The 24,675-nt window shown below is 45.6% G+C and overlaps 1 protein-coding gene across 4 annotated transcripts in view; it reads left to right on the forward strand.

Moving 5' to 3' along the window:
* Positions 1–24,675, forward strand: part of LOC140394159 (myosin phosphatase Rho-interacting protein-like) — a 305,177-nt gene that overhangs the window by 137,772 nt on the left and 142,730 nt on the right. For all 4 annotated transcript variants that reach the window (XM_072481083.1, XM_072481084.1, XM_072481085.1 and 1 more), the window contains exon 5: positions 10,944–11,028. In XM_072481083.1, the coding sequence (XP_072337184.1) occupies positions 10,944–11,028 (85 nt within the window). The remainder of the gene's footprint in view (positions 1–10,943; positions 11,029–24,675) is intronic.

The following is a 24,675-nucleotide window of genomic DNA, read 5'->3' on the forward strand; positions in this document are numbered from 1 at the left end:
TGTCCCATGTTTGTCTTCTGAGGAGGTCGGTGCGGTTTTTCGCTGTGGCGCGTTGGAACTGTCGATCGATGAGTCGAGTGCCATATCCCGTTCGTACGAGGGCATCTTTCAACGTCTGTAGATGTCTGTTACGCTCCTCCTCGTCTGAGCAGATCCTGTGTATACGGAGTGCTTGTCCATAGGGGATGGCTTCTTTAGTGTGTTTAGGGTGGAAGCTGGAGAAGTGGAGCATCATGAGGTTATCCGTAGGTTTGCGGTAAAGCGAAGTGCTGAGGTGACCGTCCTTGATGGAGACCAGTGTGTCCAAGAATGCAACTGATTTTGGAGAGTAGTCCATGGTGAGACTGATGGTTGGATGGAACTTATTAATGTCATCGTGTAGTCGTTTCAGTGATTCTTCGCCGTGGGTCCAAAGGAAAAAAATGTCATCAATGTATCTGGTGTATAACATCGGTTGAAGGTCCTGTGCGGTGAGTAGGTCCTGTTCAAACTTGTGCATGAAGATGTTGGCGTATTGGGGTGCGAATTTGGTCCCCATGGCTGTTCCGTGCGTCTGGATGAAGAACTTGTTGTCGAAGGTGAAGACGTTGTGATCCAGAATGAAGCGGATGAGTTGCAGAATTGCGTCTGGAGATTGGCAGTTGTCGGTGTTGAGTACTGAGGCCGTTGCAGCAATGCCGTCGTCATGGGGGGTGCTGGTGTAGAGTGCCGAGACGTCCATTGTGACAAGGAATGTTCCTGGTTCAACTGGTCCATGGGTGCTGAGTTTCTGTAGGAAGTCCGTCGTGTCGCGACAGAAGCTGGGTGTACCTTGTACGATGGGTTTCAAGATGCCCTCTATGTAGCCAGAGAGGTTCTCACACAGGGTCCCATTGCCTGAAACGATAGGGCGGCCTGGTGTGTTGGCCTTATGTATTTTCGGGAGGCAGCAGAGATCTCCAATGCGGGGAGTACGTGGGATGAGAGCACGTAGGGTGCTCTGAAGATCTGGATCCAAGGTCTTGATCAGTCTGTTAAGTTGGCGGATGTGTTCCTTGGTCGGATCTGCGGGTAACTGTCTGTAGTGTTCTTGGTTGTTCAGTTGTCGGTATACTTCTTTGCAGTAGTCCGTACTGTTCTGTACGACAGTGCCCCCCCCCCTTTGTCTGCTGGTTTGATGACGATGCTGTGGTTGGTCTTGAGAGCGCGGATGGCATTGCGTTGTGCTTGGGTGACGTTCGGGGCTGTCTTGTGAATGCGACTGATGAATCTGGTATTGACGCGACTCCTAACTGCTTGAGCGTACATATCGAGTCTAAGGCAGCGGCCTTCCGGAGGGGTCCAATTCGATTCTTTCCTCTTCGGTTGCCGCACCGCAGATCTCTCGGTCTGCTGTTCCGGTTCATTGGTTTCCTTCTTGCTAATTCCTTCTTTCACTCTGTTTCACATATTCACTATTTGTTGTTTCTAATCACTAACCTGGCTCAAGGCTAGTAAATTTTCATTCTGAATAACTTACTGAGACTCCTGCTTATTTAGGAATTTTGTAAGTAGGCACATTATTTGCTCTGTTGAGCATGAAGGAGTTTTGCAAGGTTCTATGCCATCTCTGTTATATTTATATTTGTTAATAATATTTGAATCTTCTAGATCACTATACTTTGTGACTATCTTCACCAGCCCTGCAAAGATTCAAGGGTGCTCTCTTTGCAAGTGTAAATTGTTGGTTCATATTCACACTAAGTACGATTGTGATCTGTGCACTGTCATTTCACTGATGATGCCTTAGAGTGAACCTCCGTTTGTGGGAATATTGGGGTAAGTAGGGTTAAGAACAAAAGAACAAAAATGTACAGCACAGGAACAGGTCCTTCGGCCCTCCAAGCCCGTGCCGACCATGCCGCCCGACTAAACTACAATCTTCTACACTTCCTGGGTCCGTATCCCTCTATTCCCATCCTATTCATGTATTTGTCAAGATGCCCCTTAAATGTCACTATCGTCCCTGCTTCCACCACCTCCTCCGGTAGCGGGTTCCAGGCACCCACTACCCTCTGCGTAAAAAACTTGCCTCGTACATCTACTCTAAACCTTGCCCCTCTCACCTTAAACCTATGCCCCCGAGTAATTGACCCCTCTACCCCGGGGAAAAGCCTCTGACTATCCACTCTGTCTATGCCCCTCATAATTTTGTAGACCTCTATCAGGTCACCCCTCAACCTCCTTCGTTCCAGTGAGAACAAACCGAGTTTATTCAACCGCTCCTCATAGCTAATGCCCTCCATACCAGGCAACATTCTGGTAAATCTCTTCTGCACCCTCTCTAAAGCCTCCACATCCTTCTGGTAGTGTGGCGACCAGAATTGAACACTATACTCCAAGTGTGGCCTAACTAAGGTTCTATACAGCTGCAACATGACTTGCCAATTCCTATACTCAATGCCCCGGCCAATGAAGGCAAACATGCCGTATGCCTTCTTGACTACCTTCTCCACCTGTGTTGCCCCTTTCAGTGACCTGTGGACCTGTACTCCTAGATCTCTTTGACTTTCAATACTCTTGAGGGTTCTACTATTCACTTACCTGCATTAGACCTTCCAAAATGCATTACCTCACATTTGTCCGGATTAAACTCCATCTGCCATCTCTCCGCCCAAGTCTCCAAACAATCTAAATCCTGCTGTATGCTCTGACAGTCCTCATCGCTATCCGCAATTCCACCAACCTTTGTGTCGTCTGCAAACTTACTAATCAGACCAGTTACATTCTCCTCCAAATCATTTATATATATATATATACTACAAACCGCAAAGGTCCCAGCACTGATCCCTGTGGAACACCACTGGTCACAGCCCTCCAATCAGAATAGCATCCTTCCATTGCTACTCTCTGCCTTCTATGACCTAGCCAGTTCTGTATCCACCTTGCCAGCTCACCCTTGATCCCGTGTGACTTCACCTTTTGTACTAGTCTACCATGAGGGACCTTGTCAAAGGCCTTACTGAGGTCCATATAGACAACATCCACTGCCCTACCTGCATCAATCATCTTAGTGACCTAATCGAAAAACTCTATCAAGTTTGTGAGACATGACCTCCCCTTCACAAAACCATGCTGCCTCTCACTAATACATCCATTTGCTTCCAAGTGGGAGTAGATCCTGTCTCGAAGAATTCTCTCCAGTAATTTCCCTACCACTGAAGTAAGGCTCATCGGCCTGTAGTTCCCTGGATTATCCTTGCTACCTTTCTTAAACAGAGGAACAACATTGGCTATTCTCCAGTCCTCCGGGACATCCCCTGAAGACAGTGAGGATCCAAAGATTTCTGTCAAGGCCTCAGCAATTTCCTCTCCAGCCTCCTTCAGTATTCTGGGGTAGACCCCATCAGGCCCTGGGGATTTATCGACCTTAATATTTTTTAAGACCTCCAACACCTCGTCTTTTTGGATCTCAATGTGACCCAGGCTATCTACACACCCTTCTCCAGACTCAACATCTACCAATTTCTTCTCTTTGGTGAATACTGATGCAAAGTATTCATTTAGTACCTCGCCCATTTCCTCTGGCTCCACACATAGATTCCCTTGCCTGTCCTTCAGTGGGCCAACCCTTTCCCTGGCTACCCTCTTGCTTTTTATGTATGTGTAAAAAGCCTTGGGATTTTCCTTAACCCTATTTGCCAATGACTTTTCGTGACCCCTTCTAGCCCGCCTGACTCCTTGCTTAAGTTCCTTCCTACTTTCCTTATATTCCACACAGGCTTCGTTTGTTCCCAGCCTTTTAGCCCTGACAAATGCTTCCTTTTTCTTTTTGACGAGGCCTACAATATGTCTCGTTATCCAAGGTTCCCGAAAATTGCCGTATTTATCCTTCTTCCTCACAGGAACATGCCGGTCCTGAATTCCTTTCAACTGACACTTGAAAGCCTCCCACATGTCAGATGTTGATTTGCCCTCAAACATCCGCCCCCAATCTATGTTCTTCAGTTCCCGCCTAATATTGTTGTAATTAGCCTTCCCCCAATTTAGCACATTCATCCTAGGACCACTCTTATCCTTGTCCACCAGTACTTTAAAACCTACTGAATTGTGGTCACTGTTACCGAAATGCTCCCCTACTGAAATATCTACCACCTGGCCGGGCTCATTCCCCAATACCAGGTCCAGTACCGCCCCTTCCCCAGTTGGACTGTCTACATATTGTTTTAAGAAGCCCTCCTGGATGCTCCTTACAAACTCCGCCCCGTCTAAGCCCCTGGCACTAAGTGTGTCCCAGTCAATATTGGGGAACTTGAAGTCTCCCATCACCACAACTCTGTTGTTTTTACTCTTTTCCAAAATCTGTCTACCTATCTGCTCCTCTATCTCCCGCTGGCTGTTGGGAGGCCTGTAGTAAACCCCCAACATTGTGACTGCACCCTTCTTATTCCTGATCTCTACCCATATAGCCTCACTGCCCTCTGAGGTGTCCTCCCGCAGTACAGCTGTGATATTCTCCCTAACCAGTAGCGCAACTCCGCCTCCCCTTTTACATCCCCCTCTATCCCGCCTGAAACATCTCAATCCTGGAACATTTAGCTGCCAATCCTGCCCTTCCCTCAACCAGGTCTCTGTAATGGCAACAACATCATAGTTCCAAGTACTAATCCAAGCTCTAAGTTCATCTGCCTTACCCGTAATACTTCTTGCATTAAAACATATGCACTTCAGGCCACCAGACCCGCTGTGTTCAGCAACTTCTCCCTGTCTGCTCTGCCTCAGAGCCCCACTGTCCCTATACCCTAGCTCTCCCTCAATGCTCTCACCTTCTGACCTATTGCTCCCGTGCCCACCCCCCTGCCATACTAGTTTAAACCCTCCCGTGTGACACTAGCAAACCTCGCGGCCAGGATATTTATGCCTCTCTGGTTTAGATGCAACCCGTCCTTCTTATATCGGTCACACCTGCCCCGGAAGAGCTCCCAGTGGCCCAGATAACGGAAACCCTCCCTCCTACACCAGCTGTTTAGCCACGTGTTTAGCTGCTCTATCTTCCTATTTCTAGCCTCACTGGCACGTGGCACAGGGGGTAATCCCGAGATTACAACCCTAGAGGTTCTGTCTTTTAACTTTCTGCCTAGCTCCCTGAACTCCTGCTGCAGGACCTCATGCCCCTTCCTGCCTATGTCGTTCGTACCAATATGTACAACGACCTCTGCCTATTTGCCCTCCCCCTTCAGGATGCCCTCTACCCGTTCGGAGACATCCTGGACCCTGGCACCAGGGAGGCAACATACCATCCTGGAGTCTCTTTCACGTCCACAGAAGCGCCTATCTGTGCCCCTGACTATAGAGTCCCCTATTGCTATTGCTGCTCTTGTGGTCACTGTTACCGAAATGCTCTCCTACTGAAATATCTACCACCTGGCCGGGCTCATTCCGTGCTCAGCCGTGGTGCCACTGCTCTGGCTGCTGCTGTTTTCCCCTGATAGGCTATCCCCCCCCCGACAGTATCCAAAGGGGTATACCTGTTCGAGAGGGGGACAACCACAGGGGATTCCTGCACTGACTGCCTGCCCTTTCTGGTGGTCACCCATTTCTCTGCCTGCACCTTGGGTGTGACCACATTTATATAACTGCGATCTATGATGCTTTCCGCCACCTGCATGCTCCTAAGTGCATCCAATTGCTGCTCCAACCGAACCATGCGGTCTGTGAGGAGCTCCAGTTGGGTGCACTTTCTGCAGATTAAGCCATCCGGGACGCTGGAAGCCTCCCGGACCTGCCACATCTCACAGTCAGAGCACTGCACCCCTCTAACTGACATTGCGTCAATTAATTAAAATTAAAAATTTTAAAAAAATTTTAATTAAAAAATTTTTTTTTTTCAAAGTTACTGTTAACTATCTGTTTCCCAGCACTAGATTTCTACTAGAAATGCGAAAGCTAAATATAGTACTCTCCGATCTCTGGCTTAGATACCCCTCTAAATTATAATTATGTAATTATGTTTAATTAGTTACCAATGCTTAATTTTTAATTTAGTGTTGATTCCCAACCAGCCACTCAGGTCACAGCTTTTCTGTGATGTCACTTCAGTTTCCCCCCCGACACACACAATTTGAAAAAGGTCTAAAAGTAAAAATGAGTAAAAATCACTGACTTACCTTCTTACCTTCTGAATGTCTTAGATGTTCTCAGGTTCTCTCCCTGACACAGACTGCTCCTCCTCCTCTGAACGGCTCCCGAAACTAGGACGCGATCTTTTAAAATCTCCGCACTGACTCGCACCTCACGGGGTTTTTAAAATCTCCCGCGCTGTTTTTAATTTTATAAGGTTTTAACAAAGAAAATGAAACTCTCTCTGATTTGAAATCCAAAAGTACTTTTGGTGTAAGTATATAGTTAGTTCATAGCATTTTTGCCTCTGGGCTACAAGTTTGAGTCTCAAGTCCCAAATCAAAATTTAAACCTGTAATTTAGGACTTTAGATGAGATGCCAAACTATGTTAAGTGCTACATCAATGTAAACTATTTATCTACTCTGTTGGCTCGAGTGCCATTCAGCTGTGTTCCTATTATCAATTATTGTCTATTGCTTCTGTAGAGTCAGAGAGTTTTCACAGCACGAAAAGAAGCCCTTTGGCCCATTGAATCTGCGCCGGTCATCAAGCGCCTATATATTCTAATCCCATTTTCCAGCACTTGGCCCATAGCTTTGTATGCTCATAGCTTTGTATGCTATGGCATTTCAAGTGCTCATCTAAATACTTCTTAAATATTGCAAGGGTTCCTGTCTCTACCACCCTTTCAGGCAGTGAGTTCCAAATTCCCTTCACCCTCTGGATGAAAATATGTCTCCTCACATCAAGAATGACTAGGGTAAGAGTAGGGCCAGTCAAGGACAGGGATGGGAAGTTGTGCTTTAAGTCTGAAGAGATAGGCGAGATACTAAATGAATATTTTTCATCAGTATTCACTCAGGAAAAAGAGAATGTTGTGGAGGAGAATGCTGAGACCCAGGCTATTAGAATAGATGGCATTGAGGTACGTAGGGAAGAGGTGTTGGCAATTCTGGACAGGCTGAAAATAGATAAGTCCCCGGGGCCTGATGGGATTTATCCTAGGATTCTCTGGGAAGCCAGGGAAGAGATTGCTGAGCCTTTGGCTTTGATTTTTATGTCATCATTGGCTACAGGAATAGTGCCAGAGGACGAGGATAGCAAATGTGGTCCCTTTGTTCAAGAAGGGGAGTAGAGACAACCCCGGCAACTATAGACCGGTGAGCCTCACGTCTGTTGTGGGTAAAGTCTTGGAGGGGATTATAAGAGACAAGGTTTATAATCATCTAGATAGGAATAATATGATCAGGGATAGTTAGCATGGCTTTGTGAAGGGGAGGTCATGCCTCACAAACCTTATTGAGTTCTTTGAGAAGGTGACTGAACAGGTAGACGAGGGTAGAGCAGTTGATGTGGTGTATATGTATTTCAGTAAAGCGTTTGATAATGTTCCCCACGGTAGGCTATTGCAGAAAATACGGAGGCTGGGGATTGAGGGTGATTTAGAGATGTGGATCAGAAATTGGCTAGCTGAAAGAAGACAGAGGGTGGTGGTTGATGGGAAATGTTCAGAATGGAATTCAGTTACAAGTGGCGTACCACAAGGATCTGTTCTGGGGCCGTTGCTGTTTGTCATTTTTATAAATGACCTAGAGGAGGGCGCAGAAGGGTGGGTGAGTAAATTTGCAGACGACACTAAAGTCGGTGGTGTTGTCGACAGTGCGGAAGGATGTTGCAGGTTACAGAGGGATATAGATAAGCTGCAGAGCTGGGCTGAGAGGTGGCAAATGGAGTTTAATGTAGAGAAGTGTGAGGTGATTCACTTTGGAAGGAATAACAGGAATGCGGAATATTTGGCTAATGGTAAAATTCTTGGATGTGTGGATGAGCAGAGGGATCTCGGTGTCCATGTACATAGATCCCTGAAAGTTGCCACCCAGGTTGATAGGGTTGCGAAGAAGGCCTATGGTGTGTTGGCCTTTATTGGTAGAGGGATTGAGTTCTGGAGTCATGAGGTCATGTTGCAGCTGTACAAAACTCTGGTACGGCCGCATTTGGAGTATTGCGTACAGTTCTGGTCACCTCATTATAGGAAGGACGTGGAAGCTTTGGAACGGGTGCAGAGGAGATTTACCAGGATGTTGCCTGGTATGGAGGGAAAATCTTCTGAGGAAAGGCTGATGGACTTGAGGTTGTTTTCGTTAGAGAGAAGAAGGTTAAGAGGAGACTTAATAGAGGCATACAAAATGATCAGGGGGTTAGATAGGGTGGACAGTGAGAGCCTTCTCCCGCGGATGGAAATGGCTAGCACGAGGGGACATAGCCTTAAACTGAGGGGTAATAGATATAGGACAGAGGTCAGAGGTAAGTTCTTTACGCAAAGAGTGGTGAGTTTATTGGATAAGCATATGGATGATAATGGCATAGTGTAGGTTAGATGGCTTTTGTTTTTTGATTTCCCATGTCGGTGCAACATCGTGGGCCGAAGGGCCTGTACTGCGCTGTATCGTTCTATGTTCTATGTTCTATCCCCTCTAAACCTCCTCACCTTAAAACTCTGCCCTCTGGTTATTGACCCCTCTGCTAAGAGGAAAAGTTCCTTCCTATCCACCCTATCTATGCCCTTCATACTTTTATACACCTCAATCAGGTCCTCCCTCAGTCTTCTCTGCCCCAAGAAATCAACCCCAGCCTATCCAGTTTCTCTTGATAACTAAAACTCTCCAGCCCAGGCAACATCCTTGTGAATCTATTTTCAAGCTGTGCAGCTTAGGTGGATTGGCTATGCTAAATTGGGCCTAGATGGGGTCTGCTTTCAGAGGGTTGGTGCAGACTCAATGGGCCAAATGGCCTCCTTCTGCACTGTAGGGATTCTATTATTCTATGATATTTTCAAGTTAGGATGCTGCGTGACTTGGAGGAGAACTTGCAGGTGGTGATTTTCCCATCTGTTGTCCTTGTCCTACTAGGTGGTAGAGGTTTGTGAGTTTGGAAGATGCTGTCGGAGGAGCCTTGGTGAGTTTCTGTGGTAGATCCTGCAGACGTTGCTGCCAGTATGCATCGTTGGTGGAGAGACTGAATGTTCATGGTAGTGGGTGGAGCCCCTAGATCGTGTTGAGCACCTTGAGGGTTGTTGGAGCTGCACTCATCCAGGCAAGTAGGGAGTATTCCATCATACTTTTGACTTGTACCTTGCAGATGGTGGACAGGTTCAGGGAGTCAGGAGGTGAATTACTCTCCGCAGGATTCCCAGCCTCTGACTTGCTCTTGTAACCACAGCATTTATATGGCTCAGTTCAGCTGTTGGTGACCCTATGAATATTGAAAATGGAAGATTCAGCAATGGTAATACCATTGAATGTTATGGGCAGATGGTTAGATTCTTTCTTGGAGATGGTCATTGCTTGGCACTTGTGTGCTGCAAATGTTACTTGACACTTAAACCTTCCAAGCCTTTCTCCATAAGGACACAAACTGCTTCAGTTCTCCCATGCCACATTATCTCTTAAAACTTGATAGACCGACATTTTGGTCAATTAGATGAATTATAATTATTTTAACCCAATCACAGTCAGAAAGGGGACAGAGCCTAAAAAGATTATGATTTCCTTATGAGGCCAAGAGAGAACCTTTTTTGCTCTCTACAAAATCATCTTTCTCTCTCTCTCTCTCTCTGAATTCATCTTTACCCTAACCTTTGAAATCTATTCTCACTTGGATTAGCAAACAGCTATTTTCTTTTGTTTCATTTTTTAAATATAAATTTAGAGTACCCAATCAATTTTTTCCAATTAAGGGGCAATTTAGCATGGCCAATCCACCTAGCCTACACATCTTTGGGTTGTGGGGGTGAAACCCACGAAAATATGGGGAGAATGTTCAAACTCCACACTGACAGTGACCCAGAGCCGGGATCGAACCTGGGACCTCGGCGCCGTGAGGCACATTCTCCCCGTGTTTGCGTGGCTTTCGCCCCCACAATCCAAAGATGTGCAAGTCGATTGGCCGCGCTAAATTGCCCCTTAATTGGAAAAAATGAATTGGGCACTATAAATTTTAAAAAAAAAAACATCTGTATTTGCGTTGGACGAACAACTTTCTAGATTCTGTGTTCGCATAAAATTTGACTTGATCAGCAGACTTTAAAACTGACATAAATAAAGCTTTACTTGACTTCACCCAAGAAGCTCAGTCTCGAGTTTTGTAAGATTAATATATAGTGCGGTGACACATAAATATATTAACAAAGTACAGATCCATCAGGTGGTAATTGGTCGGATTGGATTTGTCTTGCTTTTTGTGGACAGACATGTCTGTGCAATTTTACTACATTGCTGAGTTGATGCCAGTGTTACAGCAGTACTGGAACAGCTTGGCTAGGGGCATGGCTAGGTCTGGAGCACAAGATTTCAGTACTATTGCCGGAACGTTGTCCGGGCGCATAATCTTCACAGTATCCAGTGCCTTCAATCTTTGCTTGAAATCATGTAGAGTGAATCGAATTTGGCAACTGTGATGATGGGAATCTCAGGGGGAGGCCAAGTTGGATCATCCACCTGGCACATGTGGCTGAAGATTGTTGCGAATGCTTCAGCCTTGTCTTTTGCATTGATGTGTTGGTCTCCCCCATCGTTGGCAATAGGGGATACTTGTGGAACCTCCTCCTCTTGTCAGTTGTTTAATTGTCCTCCGCCATTCAATTGTGACAGTGTCATTGATCTGAAATATTAACTCTGTTTCTCTCTTCACAGATGCTTTTGGAATATTTCCAGCATTTTCTGTTGTTATTTCCAATTTCTGACACCTGCTATATTTTATTCTTGAAAAAACTGCTGTCTGTTCTGAGTAAAGCTCCCAAAGATGGTGAACAGTGTTATTGCCACTTGGAGTTCTGATGTCTTTGTTTGCATGTCTCCTTTTCAGCTGGTTTGAAATGCTGATCATATATCCTCGCACCAACAAACAGAATCAGAAAAAGAAACGGAAAGTGGAACCTCCCACACCACAGGTAAAGTAAATATAGAAAGGCAATGGGCAAATAAAGAAGATAAATTAATGTGAGATATTCGTAGCATTTTGAGTTGAATTTAACCATATTGCCTGCGGCGCATATTGCCAGCTAATTAAGTATTAAAATGTTCTCCAATTACCCAAAAGATTCATTTTCAATAAGAATGATATTTATGTGGCTGAATTGCTGTAGGAAAAAAAGAACATGCATTTATATAAAACATGACCTCAGAATGTTCCAAAAATTTCACGGTCATTCTTTACATTTGAAATGTGGTCACTGCAAAGTGGGGAAAATATGACAAACCAATTTACGCTCAGCATGGTCCTACCAAAGGTCACAAGATAAAAGATCAATTGAATTATTAGTGTTGTTTGAGGTATAAATATTGGCCAAGATACTGTGAAAATTTTCCATTAGGGATAAGAGCCCCATGATCTGCAGGCCATATGGCGAAAGCATATCAGCAGGACTCATGATTTTTATATTTTCAGTTCCTATTTTCTCCCTGTCTCTCTTGAAGGCACTTGTCCTTTTCTGTGTATGATCCCGCTACAAACAGCCTTAATTCAAGTTATTATTCTTAACTTGTGAGACAAGACAGTGAGTGGCAATGTGCTATTTAACATGCACTTCACCAGGTAGCAACTAGGAGTCTGAGCTATAGCTAATTTTATCCTCCTCAAACCAGGGACGCTAAAGTCAATTTATAGCATTCCTACCACAATCCATGCTGAGATCATTTAACAGATCGCAGACCAGTGACTCAACCTAGGACCATTTGAACCTGTGTGCTTAAATATCTCAATCAGTTGTGCACGCCTTCTCTAGGCTAACGGGAGAGCTTCACATCTAATTTTCAATGAGACCATTTGTTTACTCCTTGTGCACTTTTTGTTGTTTGTGGTACCATTAATGCTCTGCTCTCTCTTGTGCAAATGAGATTTGTTTCCTGTTAAGTAACTCGTGTATCCTGTTCTCAAGTATAGTTTCTGGGTAGTAGGTGAGTACCTTGAATGAGGCTAAGCCAGGTTTGTGGTGCATATCACTGTATTTTTATCAACAAATACTGTTTAAAAAAAAAAAAAAAAAAAAAATCAGCATTAAGTTCCTGAAGATAACTTCAACCTGCTTGACCTTTATTGAACAAGCTGACATCTGAGAGACAGAACAGATTGAATTTCCATGAGGCAAAGTCTCCTTTGAGACCCGTGCACTGAATTTGGCTCTGACACTAGCAATAACGTTGCTGCACTGGGCCACTCCTACACTGGGAGAAGGGAAAATGCCGGAGGTGGGGGGTTGGGGGGAAGCAATGATGCTGGGAGACTATTTTTATATCGCAATGAAGATGCAAGTCTCACTTCAGAGTCTTGAGCACAAAAATCTAAGCTGAACTCCAGTACGGAGGGAGTGCTGCAATACTGGAGGGGCCATCTTTCAGACGAGATGTTAAACCATCCTGTAAAACACCCCAAGACATGATGGAATTCTCTCCTTGGCTGATCTGTATTATCGTTTGTGTAGCCTGCCTGTCCGTAAATTGCTGTATTTCATACTTTACAAAAGTGATTACACTTCAGGGTGGCACGGTGGCGCAGTGGTTAGCACTGTTGCCTCACGGCGCAAAGAACCCAGGTTCGATTCCAGCCCTGGGTCACTGTCTGTGTAGAGTCTGCACATTCTCCCCATGTCTGCGTGAGTCTCACCCCCACAAACCAGAACGATGTCATGAGAAGGTGGATTGGCCGTGCTAAATTGCCCCTTAATTGGGATAAAAATGAATTGGGTACTTAAATTTATTTTTAAAAAGTGATTACCCTTCAAAAGTACTTGATTGACTGTAAAACCCTTTTGGACATCCTGAGGTTAAGCAAGATGCTATATAACTGCAAGTTCTTTCTTTTAAATTAGATGACCTCGCCTATCCATTTTCTCCCAGTAATAGCTTCTGTTTCTCTTTGGCTGGATAGTCCTATTTTGTAGTTCTATCAGATGAATCTCTTGATCAGCAGCTATGTATTTCAAAGGCTAATCAGAAAAAAGGTAAGTTGAGAGATTCAGTTGCATAAATTGAATATCTCTTCACCTACAGTGCTAGTTGTGCCTGTGTGAGTCACTATTGTAGATACTGCCAATGCTAGTTAATATGGGTGTCTGTGCTCCCTGTACTGGTTGGTGTGGATGTGTCTGTGTTGACAGTGTTAGTTATTGTCATTTCTCTGCTTTGTTGATTTACATTAATGCTGATATGTCTCGTGGCAGTCTTTCTGTTGCCAACGTTGACAATGCAAATGTCTTTGCATTGCCAGTGCTGAATATTACAAATCTGCTTTGCCAATGATGCTGAGGGCTCTAGATCAAATGCAGTTCAGAACTAATAATCTATTCAGGCACATTGTGGCTTGTTACATTTTCAAACAAAAAGGAATTTAAGAATAATGATGGGATAGACGGCGCTCCACAGTCTGTTATCCTGCTGAAGCTTGTGAACTGGGCTCGTACATGAAGACTTGTTTGAGAGTCTTGCAGGGGAGGGGTGGGGGGTGGGGAAGCACAACATTAATAAGAGGAGGTGGGCTGGGCAGAGGAGAGGTTCAGAACATGTTAGGCATAATAACTGTAAATAGTGTTAAATGACACCACTGAAGTTTTATAAAGGATTTGGGGAGAAAATAGAATCACACAACAGCTATTGTTATAAAAAGCTGATATTCATCATTCTACATTTGGCAGCTAGGCAAAATCCTGTATAACCAATCCCCGTTGCATCTTTCTCCAGCATCCATGAGGCACTTTCCAGCAGGAACAGTGATCCAGACCAGAACAACTTCTTCGCCCAGGCTGCTGTGCCCACTTAAAGCGTATCTTCCCCAACTATGATCAGCTAACTTGCCACAGGTCAAGGGTGATAGTGGGATTTTCTTGTTTGCTTGATACAGTACCATATTTGGTAATGCCTTGCTGCAACATTTAAAAAAAAAAATTAGAGTGTCCAATTAATTTTTTCCAATTAAGGGGCAATTTAGCGTGGCCAATCCACCTAGCCTGCACATGTTTGGGTTGTGGGGGCGAAACCCACACAAACACGGGGAGAGTGTGCAAACTCCACACAAACAGTGACCCAGAGCCGGGATCGAACCTGGGACCTCGGCGCCGTGAGGCAGCTGTGCTACCCACTGCACCACCGTGCTGCCGCCTTGCTGCAACATATTACAGCTTGAAAAAGCCATTCCAATTTAAAATGTACTTCAGGATTTCAAATTTGAAATACTCTGTCCTGTGTGAGCTGTAGATACATAGATACATAGAAGATGGGAGCAGGAGGAGACCTTTTGGCCCTTCGAGCATGATCCGCCATTTATCACGATCATGGCTGATCATCCAACTCAACAGTACACAACAGTACTGTTGTGGGAATGTTACTTACTGCGCAATCCAGAGGCACTGACCAATGATCCCGAGGAATGGGATCAAATCCCACTATGCCAGCTGGCGGAATTTTATTTAAATTAATGAATAAGTCTAGAATGAAATACTAGTCTGATTTAATAATAATGATAAAACTATTGATTGTTATAAAACCCATCTGGTTCACTAATATTCTTCAGGGGAGGAAATATGCTGTCCTTACCTGGAGTTTCCTACTTATAACTCCAGACCCACAGCAATGTGGTTGACCTTTCCTTGCCTTCTGAAATGGCCTATCAGGCCACTCCGTTATATCAAACCACTACAGAAAAGTCAAAAAGGCATAAAATCGAAAAGACTGCCTGGCATTGGCCTAGGCAGCAGAAATGACAAAGACATATCCTGTCAAGTTGACCCTGAAAAGTCCTCCTCATTAACTTGTGAGGACTGACTTGCGCAAAAATTGGGGCAGACTAGTCAAACACCAGCCTGACATAGTCATACTCACCAAATCATACCTTGCAGATAATGTCACAGACTCCTCCATCACCATCCTTGGGTATGTCCTGTCTCACTGTCAGGACAGACCCACCAGAGGTGGCGTGGCACTGTGTGGTCTGGGAGTCCTCAACATTGATTCCAGACCCTATGAAATGAAATGTAAATCGCTTATTGTCACGAGTAGGCTTCAATGAAGTTACTGTGAAAAGCCCCTAGTCGCCACATTCCGGTGCCTGTTCGGGGAGGCTGGTACGGGAATTGAACCGTGCTGCTGGCCTGCCTTGGTCTGCTTTAAAAGCCAGCGATTTAGCCCAGTGAGCTAAACCAGAAGTCTCATGGCATCAGATCAGACATGGGCAAGAAGACCATCTGCTGATTACCACTTACTACCTGCCTGAGCTGATGAATCAGTGCTCCACCATGTTGAACAATTTAAAGAAATATTGAGGATAGCAAGGACATGGAATATAATCTGGATGGTGGATTTCACTGTCCATCACCAAGGGTGGCTCTGAGGCATCACTATGTCCTGAGCTTGCTAAATCCTGAAGGATATGTCTTGCCAGACTGGACCTGCAGCAGGTGGTGAGAGAACCAACCAAAGGGAAAAGGCTTCTTGAACTTATCCTCCCCAATCTACCTGTTGCAGATGCATCTGTTCATTTTGGTATCAATAGAAGTGACCACTACAAAGCAGTTGTGGAGACAAAGAACCGTTTTTTCATTGTGGATACCGTCCACTGTATTGTGTAGTACTACTATTGTGCTAAATGGGATAGATTCAGAATAGATCTAGAAGCTCAAAACTGGGTAACCATGAGACATTGTGAGTCATTAGTAGCAGCAGAATTGTATTTAACCACCATCTGTAAACTGATGGCTCGGCATATCCCACACTTAACCATTACCGTTGAGCTAGGGACAGAGCCTGCTTCAATGAATGTAGGGGAGTATGGCAGGGGCAATTTAAAAATGAGGTGCCAAGGGCAGCACGGTGGCGCAGTGGTTAACACTGCTGCCTCACGACATCGAAGTTCCCGGTTCGATCCCGGCTCTGGGTCACTGTCCGTGTGGAGTTTGCACATTCTGCCCGTGTTTGCGTGGGTTTTGCCCCCACAACCCAAAGATGTGCAGGGTAGGTGGACTGGCCACGCTAAATTGTCCCTTAATTAGAAAAAATGAATTGGGTACTATAAATTATTGAATAAAAAATGAGGTACCAACCTGGTGAAGCTACAACACAGAACCACATGTATGCTAAAAAAGCAGGGGCAGCATGCAATGGACAGAAATAAGCGATCCCACAACCAAGAAATCAAATCCAAGCTCTGCAGTCTTGCCACATCCTCTCGTAAATGGTGCTGGATAATTAAATTAATGAAGGAGGAATCTCTACAAACATCCCCATCCTCAATGAAGGGGGAGCCAGCACATCAGTGCAAAAGTCCAGATGAAAGATCATCCATCTTCAGTCAGAAATGCTGAGTGGTTGACCTGTTTTGGCCTTCTCCTGAGGTTCCCACTGTCATAGATGCCCGTCAATTCAATACATTCTACATGATGTCAAGAAATAGTTGAAAGCACTGGACATAAACAAGGATGTGGACCCTCTCAACATTGTAGCTGTAGTACTGGAGACTTGTGCTCCTGAACTAGTCATGATCCTTGGACATGCTGTTCCAACACAACAACAACGCTGACATTCACCTGACATGTAGAAAATTGCCCAGGTATGTTCTGTCCACAAAAAGCAGGACAAATCAAATCTGGCCAATACCGTCCCATCAATCTACTATCAATTATTAACAATGATGGAAGATGTTGTGCTATCATATGGCACCTCCGTAACAACAACCTGCTCACTGATACTCCGTTTGATTTCCATTTGGTCTACTTGGCTCCAGACCCCATTATAGCCTTAGTCCTTGCATGGACAGAAAAACTGAATTCAAGAGGTGTGTTCAAAATGACTGCCCTTAATAATTAAGGAAACATTTGACCCAATGTAGCATGAAGGAGTTCTAGCAAAATTAAAGTCAATGAGAGTCGGTGGAGAGGGGAACACACTTGTCACTAAGTGAAATCATACCGAGCGTAAAAAAGAGATGGGTGTAATTGTTGATGGTGCCTCAGCCCCAGGTCATCACTGCACATTGTCCTTGGGGTAGTGTCCTAGGCTGAAAAACCTTCATTCCAACATAAAGTCAGAAGTGGAATGTTTGCTGATAACTGCACAGTACTCAGTACCATTCACAACTCATCAAATAATGAAGCAGTCCATATCCAAATGCAGCAAGACCTGGGTAACATTCCTTGGCTGATAAATGGCAAAAGACATTCACTCCACACAAGTGCCAGACAATGACTATTTCCACATGAGAGAATCTAACTACCTCCCCATGACATTCAATGATACTACCATTGCTAAATCCCTCAAAATCAACCTCCTGTAGTGTACTAATTGAGCAGCACCTTAGCTGGCAAATACTGTAGATACAAGGGCAGGCCATAGCCTGGGAATTCTGCGTTAAGTATCAAACCCACCTTCTGACTCCCCAAAGTCCGCCCTACTTCTACAAAGCGCATGTCAAGTGTATGATGGAATACTCCCCACCAGTCTAGATGACTGTACCTCCAACAAAACTGAACCTCCAACAAAACTGAAGAAGCTCAACATCATCCAAAACAAACCAACCTGCAAAATGGACATCCCATTCACCATCGTAAACATTCATTCCATCCACTTCAGAGCACAGTGGCAGCAGTGTGTATCTAACAGATGCACCGCAGAAACGTGGCAATGTTCCTTTGACAGCATCTTCTAAACCCGTGGCCTCTGTCTTCTAGAAGAACAAGAGCAGCAGATGGATGAGAAAACCATCACCTGCAGGTTCCCTTCCAAATCGCTCACAATCCTGATTTTGAGCTGTTTCTCTGTTCCCTTGCTGCCACTGGATCTACATTCTGGCACTCCCTCCCTAACAACACCATGGCTATAGCTACACCACATGGACTGTTGTGGCTCAAGGATGTGGCGTACCATCATCATCTCGAGGGGAATTGGGGATCAACTTGCTGGTTTTGCCTTTAATGCTCACAGCCAAGAATTAATTTTTAAAAATTGAGTCATTGGCATTAACATCAGAAAAGGAAAATGATCAGGTGAAAGTGATTCAGAGAGAGTGCCAGCAGCGATCTGTGGGACTGCAGCGAGCCAGGAGAAATACTAATGTTCCTGCTAACTCCACATTCAGCTGAGTGTTTTTTAAATAAACATTAGCAGCATTCAGGCAATGGGTTTTTGCATAAGTAACTTCAAAGAGGCAGTTAGACCCCTTATTTGCAATTTGGAGTATGAATGCTAGCTCAGGACACCTTGGTTGTAATTTTTGACTCCATTGTTTCAGGCACGTCGGTGCTTTGGCTGCCGGTTTCATTAAAAATGACATTGGAGCAGCACGGTGGCGCAGTGGTAAGCGTTGCTGCCTCACGGCGCCGAGGTCCCGGGTTCGATCCCGGCTCTGGGTCACTGTCTGTGTGGAGTTTGCACATTCTCCCTGTGTTTGCGTGGGTTTTGCCTCCACAACCCAAAGATGTGCTGGCTAGGTGGATTGGCGACGCTAAATTGCCCCTTAATTGGAAAAAATGAATTGGATACTCTAAATTTTTTTTTTAATGACATTGGCATTTATTCAGTTACTTCTCGTGTGGGCCTCAATGGATGCCATCTTGATGAAGGAATCACTGCTTGCACTGGAAATACGCAAATAGTGCTATCAATCAGCATGAGGTTGATTTGATGCCAACCTATGTTAAGCATAACCAGCACCCTGCAACACAACTCCCCTTGCCACAGTACTAGTTAGAGATCATCAACAACTTGAAAGTTATATGCTGATTACATTCTACTGGCTCTGTTTGAGTTTGTGGAAGTGATTGTTGTTTGGAGGATTTGATAACAACAGTTGGTAAAGACTGCAATGGATAGTGCTGTACATAGGAAAGACATAGGGCTGGATTCTCCGTCCCAGGATGCCCGAAGCGCGTTTTCCAATTGGACGGAGAATTGGGATGATGAATCAGCGCCGGGTGCCATTCCGAACGCGATGCCGCGATCGAGGTTCACAACCATGGCCATTGGGAGAATGTAAATGAGTGGGTCATCCAATTAGCGGGTCCGGCACCAGAGTCTCCGGCCCTCCATGATTCACCAGTCCCCTGGGCGTGGAATCACGTTGGCGTTGATCACTTCTGGTATTTACCAGCATGGCCCTGACATGGTGGACCTCACAGTGGGCCAAGAGGGTAACCCCGGAGGGGAGATGCCCCCAAAGTCCATCTGAGGGCAACCCCATCCCCCTTCACAATGCACTACCTGCCCACCCCTCCTCTACCAGACAAACCCTCACCCCCGGGATCCCTTTAACAGGGAGATCCCCCCTCCCGACCTCCTTGATAGGGAGACCCCCCCCAGGGAATCCCTGAATAGAGAGACCCCTCCCCAGGGATCCCCTGAATAGGGAGACCTCCCGGGACCCCATGAATTAGAGCGACCCTCCCCCTACCCGGAACCCTCCCACAGAGACCCCCTAACTAGAGGCTTCCCCTTACTGAGACCCCTGAACTAAAGGAACTCCGTACTGGGAACCCTAACTGAAGGAACTCTCCCACAGGAACCCCCTGACAAGAGCCCACCCCTCAAGAAAAGAGACCCCTGGACCCCTGTCTAGAAGTTGGAGAGCAGTCCATTCAGGAGCAGTGAAATAAATTACAGCTGCAACACTTACCTGGAAGCTCCATGTGCCCATTCCTCCAAGGAGAACAGCTGTGACCTGTGTTTCAAACAAGCAGATCCGTTAGCTCCATGTCATTCATTCCTTTCTAGTAGTGGGCTGTGATTGACAGCTTTCACAAACCAGCTGCAACTTTGATTCATTCATCTCCCTTTATGGATGTGTGACTCGTAAATGCTGATTACATTCTACTGGCTCTGTTTGAGTTTGTGGAAGTGATTGTTGTTTGGATTACAATGATTACAAACAATGATTACAAACATCAACCACATTAAAGAGCGGTAAGTGCATTGCAATCACAACGCTTGAGGTATTGGAATGCACTTACCTCAATGCTGCCAATGGTCATGAAGGTATTGGGGCCCTCAATTTTTATGCAACCAGATCCGTCTAGACTGGAAAAGAGACATAGCCATAACTAACATCTCTATTTCCCTTGCATCAGAGGTGATGCAACCCAACTACATGTGGCCAGCATCATTATAATGAGAGCCATGTTTCATCGAATTTACAGTGCAGAAGGAGCCATTCGGCCCATCGAGTCTGCACGGCTCTTGGAAAGAGCACCCCACTTAAGCTCACACCTCCACCCTATCCCCGTAACCCAGTAACCCCACCTAACCTAAGGGCAATTTAGCATGGCCAATCCACCTAACCCTGCACATCTTTGGACTATGGGAGGAAACCGGAGCACCCGGAGTAAAACCCACGCAGACGGGGAGAATGTGCAGACTCCGCACAGACAGTGACCCAAGCCGGGAATCGAACCTGGCACCCTGGAGCTGTGAAGCAACTATGCTAACCACGATGCTACCGTGCTGCCCGAACATGAGGAAAATCCTCAAGCAGCTGATTGGCCGCTGATATAACAGTACTCATTGGAGTCACTGCCTTGATTCTTGATGGTCTGTTGCATCTGCTAAAGCCCGGCCATCGTGAGAGCATAGTCCTTGCTTCCAAGGATTCAGGGAGTACCGCAGGAGGAGGGAGGAGGCAGCCAGCCAGCACATACATATTCCAGATGGTTGCCTGCGATTGCGTTGTTCAACTCCAGTTCCTGTGAATAAAACTCCAGATTTCCCTTGTTTAACAATTAAAAAAAAAATTTTTTTTTTTTAAATTTAGAGTTCCTAATTTTTTTCCCCCCAATTAAGGGGCAATTTAGCGTGGCCAATCCACCTAACCTGCACATTTTTGGTTGTGGAGGTGAAACCCATGCAGGTATGGGGAGAATGTGCAAACTGCACATAGGCAGTGACCCGGAGCCCTGATCGAACTTGGGTCCACGGCGCCGTAGGCATCAGTGCTAACCACTGTGCCACCCTCCTTGTTCAACAATCCTGCAGCTTACCTTTTATAGATCATCAAAATATTCTTTTGCTCACAATCTTTGTTCACATTGCAAAACAGCCATTCCATTCTAATTTATCCAACAAAATATCCAAATACTCCATATAATATTTCACTAATCACTCTTATACACTTCCTTTTTGAAGAAGTGTATTTTATTACAAACATGTATCAAAACAGGTTACAGCAAATAAACACCGCGGGAAACATCCTTCCTAACAGTCAACTATACCGTCTGTACAGATTTTTTCCCTTTTTCACCCAACCATTCTCGCCCGCGTCATATGCACTTGATCTTTACCACCCGCTCGCCTCCCTGCTCCCCCAGCCACTTGTATATATCCCCAACTATCCTTGTAATTTGTTGGAGGTAGATTGCTGGATGACGAGACAATCTAAGCCCCTTTGAGCACTGGTATCCACAGCCATGGTGGCCACGGTCTGAGCCTGCATGGGACTCAATTGTGCTTGCATTGTAACATGCTGAGGTTTTGTGATCTTAGTCTGCACTCCCATTAAAGCACTCTGATGTGGGTGCTTTCTGCTTGTGTTGTATTGGAAGCTGACACATCAATCATCAGACATTGGATAATAGTTACCTGCAAGTGCTCTCGTGCAGTTTTGCCACATTTCTGCAATGAAAAGGATGGATTTCAAACAGTGCGTTAAGACCGATGCACACTTGGAGCCAAACTCCTCCATGACAGGGCTAGCAGGCTTTTTGGAAGATTGCTAATGCATCAAGCATTCTTGTCCATCTTTTCCCTTATGCCACCCCATCAAAATCATCTGCAACAGAGGAACCTGTGTTATCCCAGCACTTCCCATCTCCACCCAATCTGGCTGCCTGGATGCAGCCCGTTTGTGCCTGGTGACTCATTATATGTGCAGATCTCTTCTCTCTGCTGCCCTTTAAAGTTTATGCAGTGCCAGTATCTGAGCTGGTGACTGAGTGTCACACCAAGTGAGGGGATTTCTTCCTCCTCATTCTTCATCTAGGCATTAAGCCTCCTGCACCTCTGCCTGGTCAGGCATCAGTTTGAAAGTATTAGAAAGCTTAAAGTACAAAGACAGGATTGGGGTGAGGGAAGGGGAAGAAAACAAGAGCTGCATCATTACATAATCTATTTACATATTCTAAATCATACCAGGATGATGGTGCAGTGGGATTTGAGAAATCATAGATTCATAGTTCCATTAGGGCACAGGTCCGCCCTGTTTCCCTGCTCTTTGTTTGTTCTGTTGTTGCTCCTCCAGCTGCCTCTGATCCTGTCTGTTTTATTCCTCTGCTCTCTTTTTTTATTCTTTGCTGCCATCGTTGGTGTCTCTTATCAGGTTCCAAGGTGTATTTTAATGGAAACATACAGTCAGTCATTCGAGACGATTTCAGCCCTGTCACTGGCCACTGTCTCTGTCATAGTTGCCCAGTGATGGCCAGCACTGTTTCCTCGATGGAGAGAATGTGCAACTAAGTGTACCTCTCTGCCAGTTCACTGCTACTGCCTCTGATTACGGGCCTACTTGTACTGGAAGAGAAAGGGAAGTTTGTGTGAGTGAGTGTAGTGCAAAGCAATACGCCTGCCACGATTGAATAGCTGGCAGTGTGAGCAAGCAGTGAGATGTCAGAGTCTGGTATGCAGCAGTGTTAAATGTTTGAAGTTTGAGCTGCAGTTCACAACGATTGGTAGGCGAGTGAAAGAAAATGGAGCAGTGTGAGACTGGTGGGGAGTTTGATTTGGCATTCATTGGCCTTGATCACGTGTGTGAGGTCTTTATACTTCTTTCAGCACTCTAACCAGGTCCTCGAAGCTAGGGTGCTGGCATTACTTGCAATGACTACCTATTCCTACTGCCTTTTCTGTATCTGCCTGGCGGGCTCCTCCTCCTCTGCACCTCGGCCTTTAGCATGGCATCCGAGAAACATTTTTGTGTGTTTCTTCTGGTCATCAATTCTTCTTTAACCAGTTTCAGCACCTGATGCAACCATAAGGCACTTCCTCTTTCAGAGATGTAGCCTGGCTTTAAGTAGTGCAAGCTAGCTTTAAGTGATGGTAGCCTTGGACCACTTCTAACACATGCAGCCACTCAATATCACGTTCAGTACTGGTTGCATGTCACAAACATTACGGTTAGCATGCAACATAAAGTTTGTATGCTGCCTGCATCACGAAGAACTGGTATGAAATAATCGCACATTACAATCCCTGTGCTCAATTTCACTGGCTGTCCAATTTAGCTTTCCCTTTAGATTTTGACTCTGCAAGTATGGCAGGTAGCATATTTGCAGCTTGTAATGAACATGTGCTACCTGACCATCTAGTTAGGAGCTTTAGTACCCGTTGTGTGCCATATCCATTTTTCAGCTACTAATTAATTTCTAAGTCCAAGACTTGTATGCCAGGAAGCTTGTTTTAATGTGCTTATCCTGAAATACAGAAGTGATAGCCAACAGTGTGTGCTTAAACAATAGCAGGAGTGACCCCATCAGTTCTTGGTATTTTAAGAAAGTGAAGGCAGTAAGGCTTATGTCTTTTCCAGAGTAGTTTCCTCTGATTGTTACCTTGAAACGTCAGCAAGCTCATAATCTTAATTCATAATCTTTTATTGTCACAAGTAGGCTTATATTAACACTGTAAAAAGCCCCTAGTCGCCACATTCCGGCGCCTGTTTGGGAACACAGAGGGAGAATTCAGAATGTCCAATTGACCTATCAGCACGTCTTTCGGGACTTGTGGGAGGAAACCGGAGCACCCGGAGGAAACCCACGCAGACACAGGAAGAACGTGCAGACTCCGCACACAGTGACCCAAGCTGGGAATTGAACCTGAGACCATGGCGCTGTGAAGCAACAGTGCTAACCACTGTGCTACCGTGCATGGACATGTGGTCAGTGCGAGGGAGGACTATTTTGTTTGACATGAGCAGCTCACCTGGGAGACAGTGGATCATCACCTCTGCGGCGCAGTCCAACCTTGCTGTCAATGGCTCTTCTCCTCTTTAACCCCGTGATCTCCAGGGCCTATTCCTCACTGGGGGTGAGGACTCGCCTATAGGGAAAAGAGAGGGTAATGTGATTGTGCGTTTGATGGGCCGGTGGGTCTACAGCACGTAGCATGTGTGGGCACTGCACCTGGACATGGAGGTTCTGGTGGGTGCCAGGGAACAACCAGGAAGATCGGGTGTGGGGAGGATGCAAGGTGTCAGCTAGTGATTTGTGGGTAGGGCTTGGGAATTTGAGAGGCGGCAGATGGAACTAATGCCAGGAGAGAGGTGGTAACTTATCTTTAGGTGGGTTTACAGGGATAGGGTGGGGGAGTGGGCCTAGGTTGGGTGCTCTTTCAGAGGGTTAGTGCAGACTTGATGGGCCAAAGGGTGCCATGTCAAGGAGGATGCCTGTACGCCTTGGGCCTGTACACCTTGGCCATCGCTGGCGTCCCCCTCTGGGCTCCTCCTCTGCCTGATGGACGGCCGGGTCTTCAGGGTATGCGGCCTCGCCTGCCACCAGCACCATGAGGGCAGCCTCTACAGGCCTGCCAAAACCAGCCATATTGTTATATCTGTAAGGAATTGGAGAAGGAGAGAGACCGAC

Source organism: Scyliorhinus torazame, chromosome 17 (assembly GCF_047496885.1).
Source record: "Scyliorhinus torazame isolate Kashiwa2021f chromosome 17, sScyTor2.1, whole genome shotgun sequence".
In the NCBI taxonomy this organism is placed as follows: domain Eukaryota; kingdom Metazoa; phylum Chordata; class Chondrichthyes; order Carcharhiniformes; family Scyliorhinidae; genus Scyliorhinus; species Scyliorhinus torazame.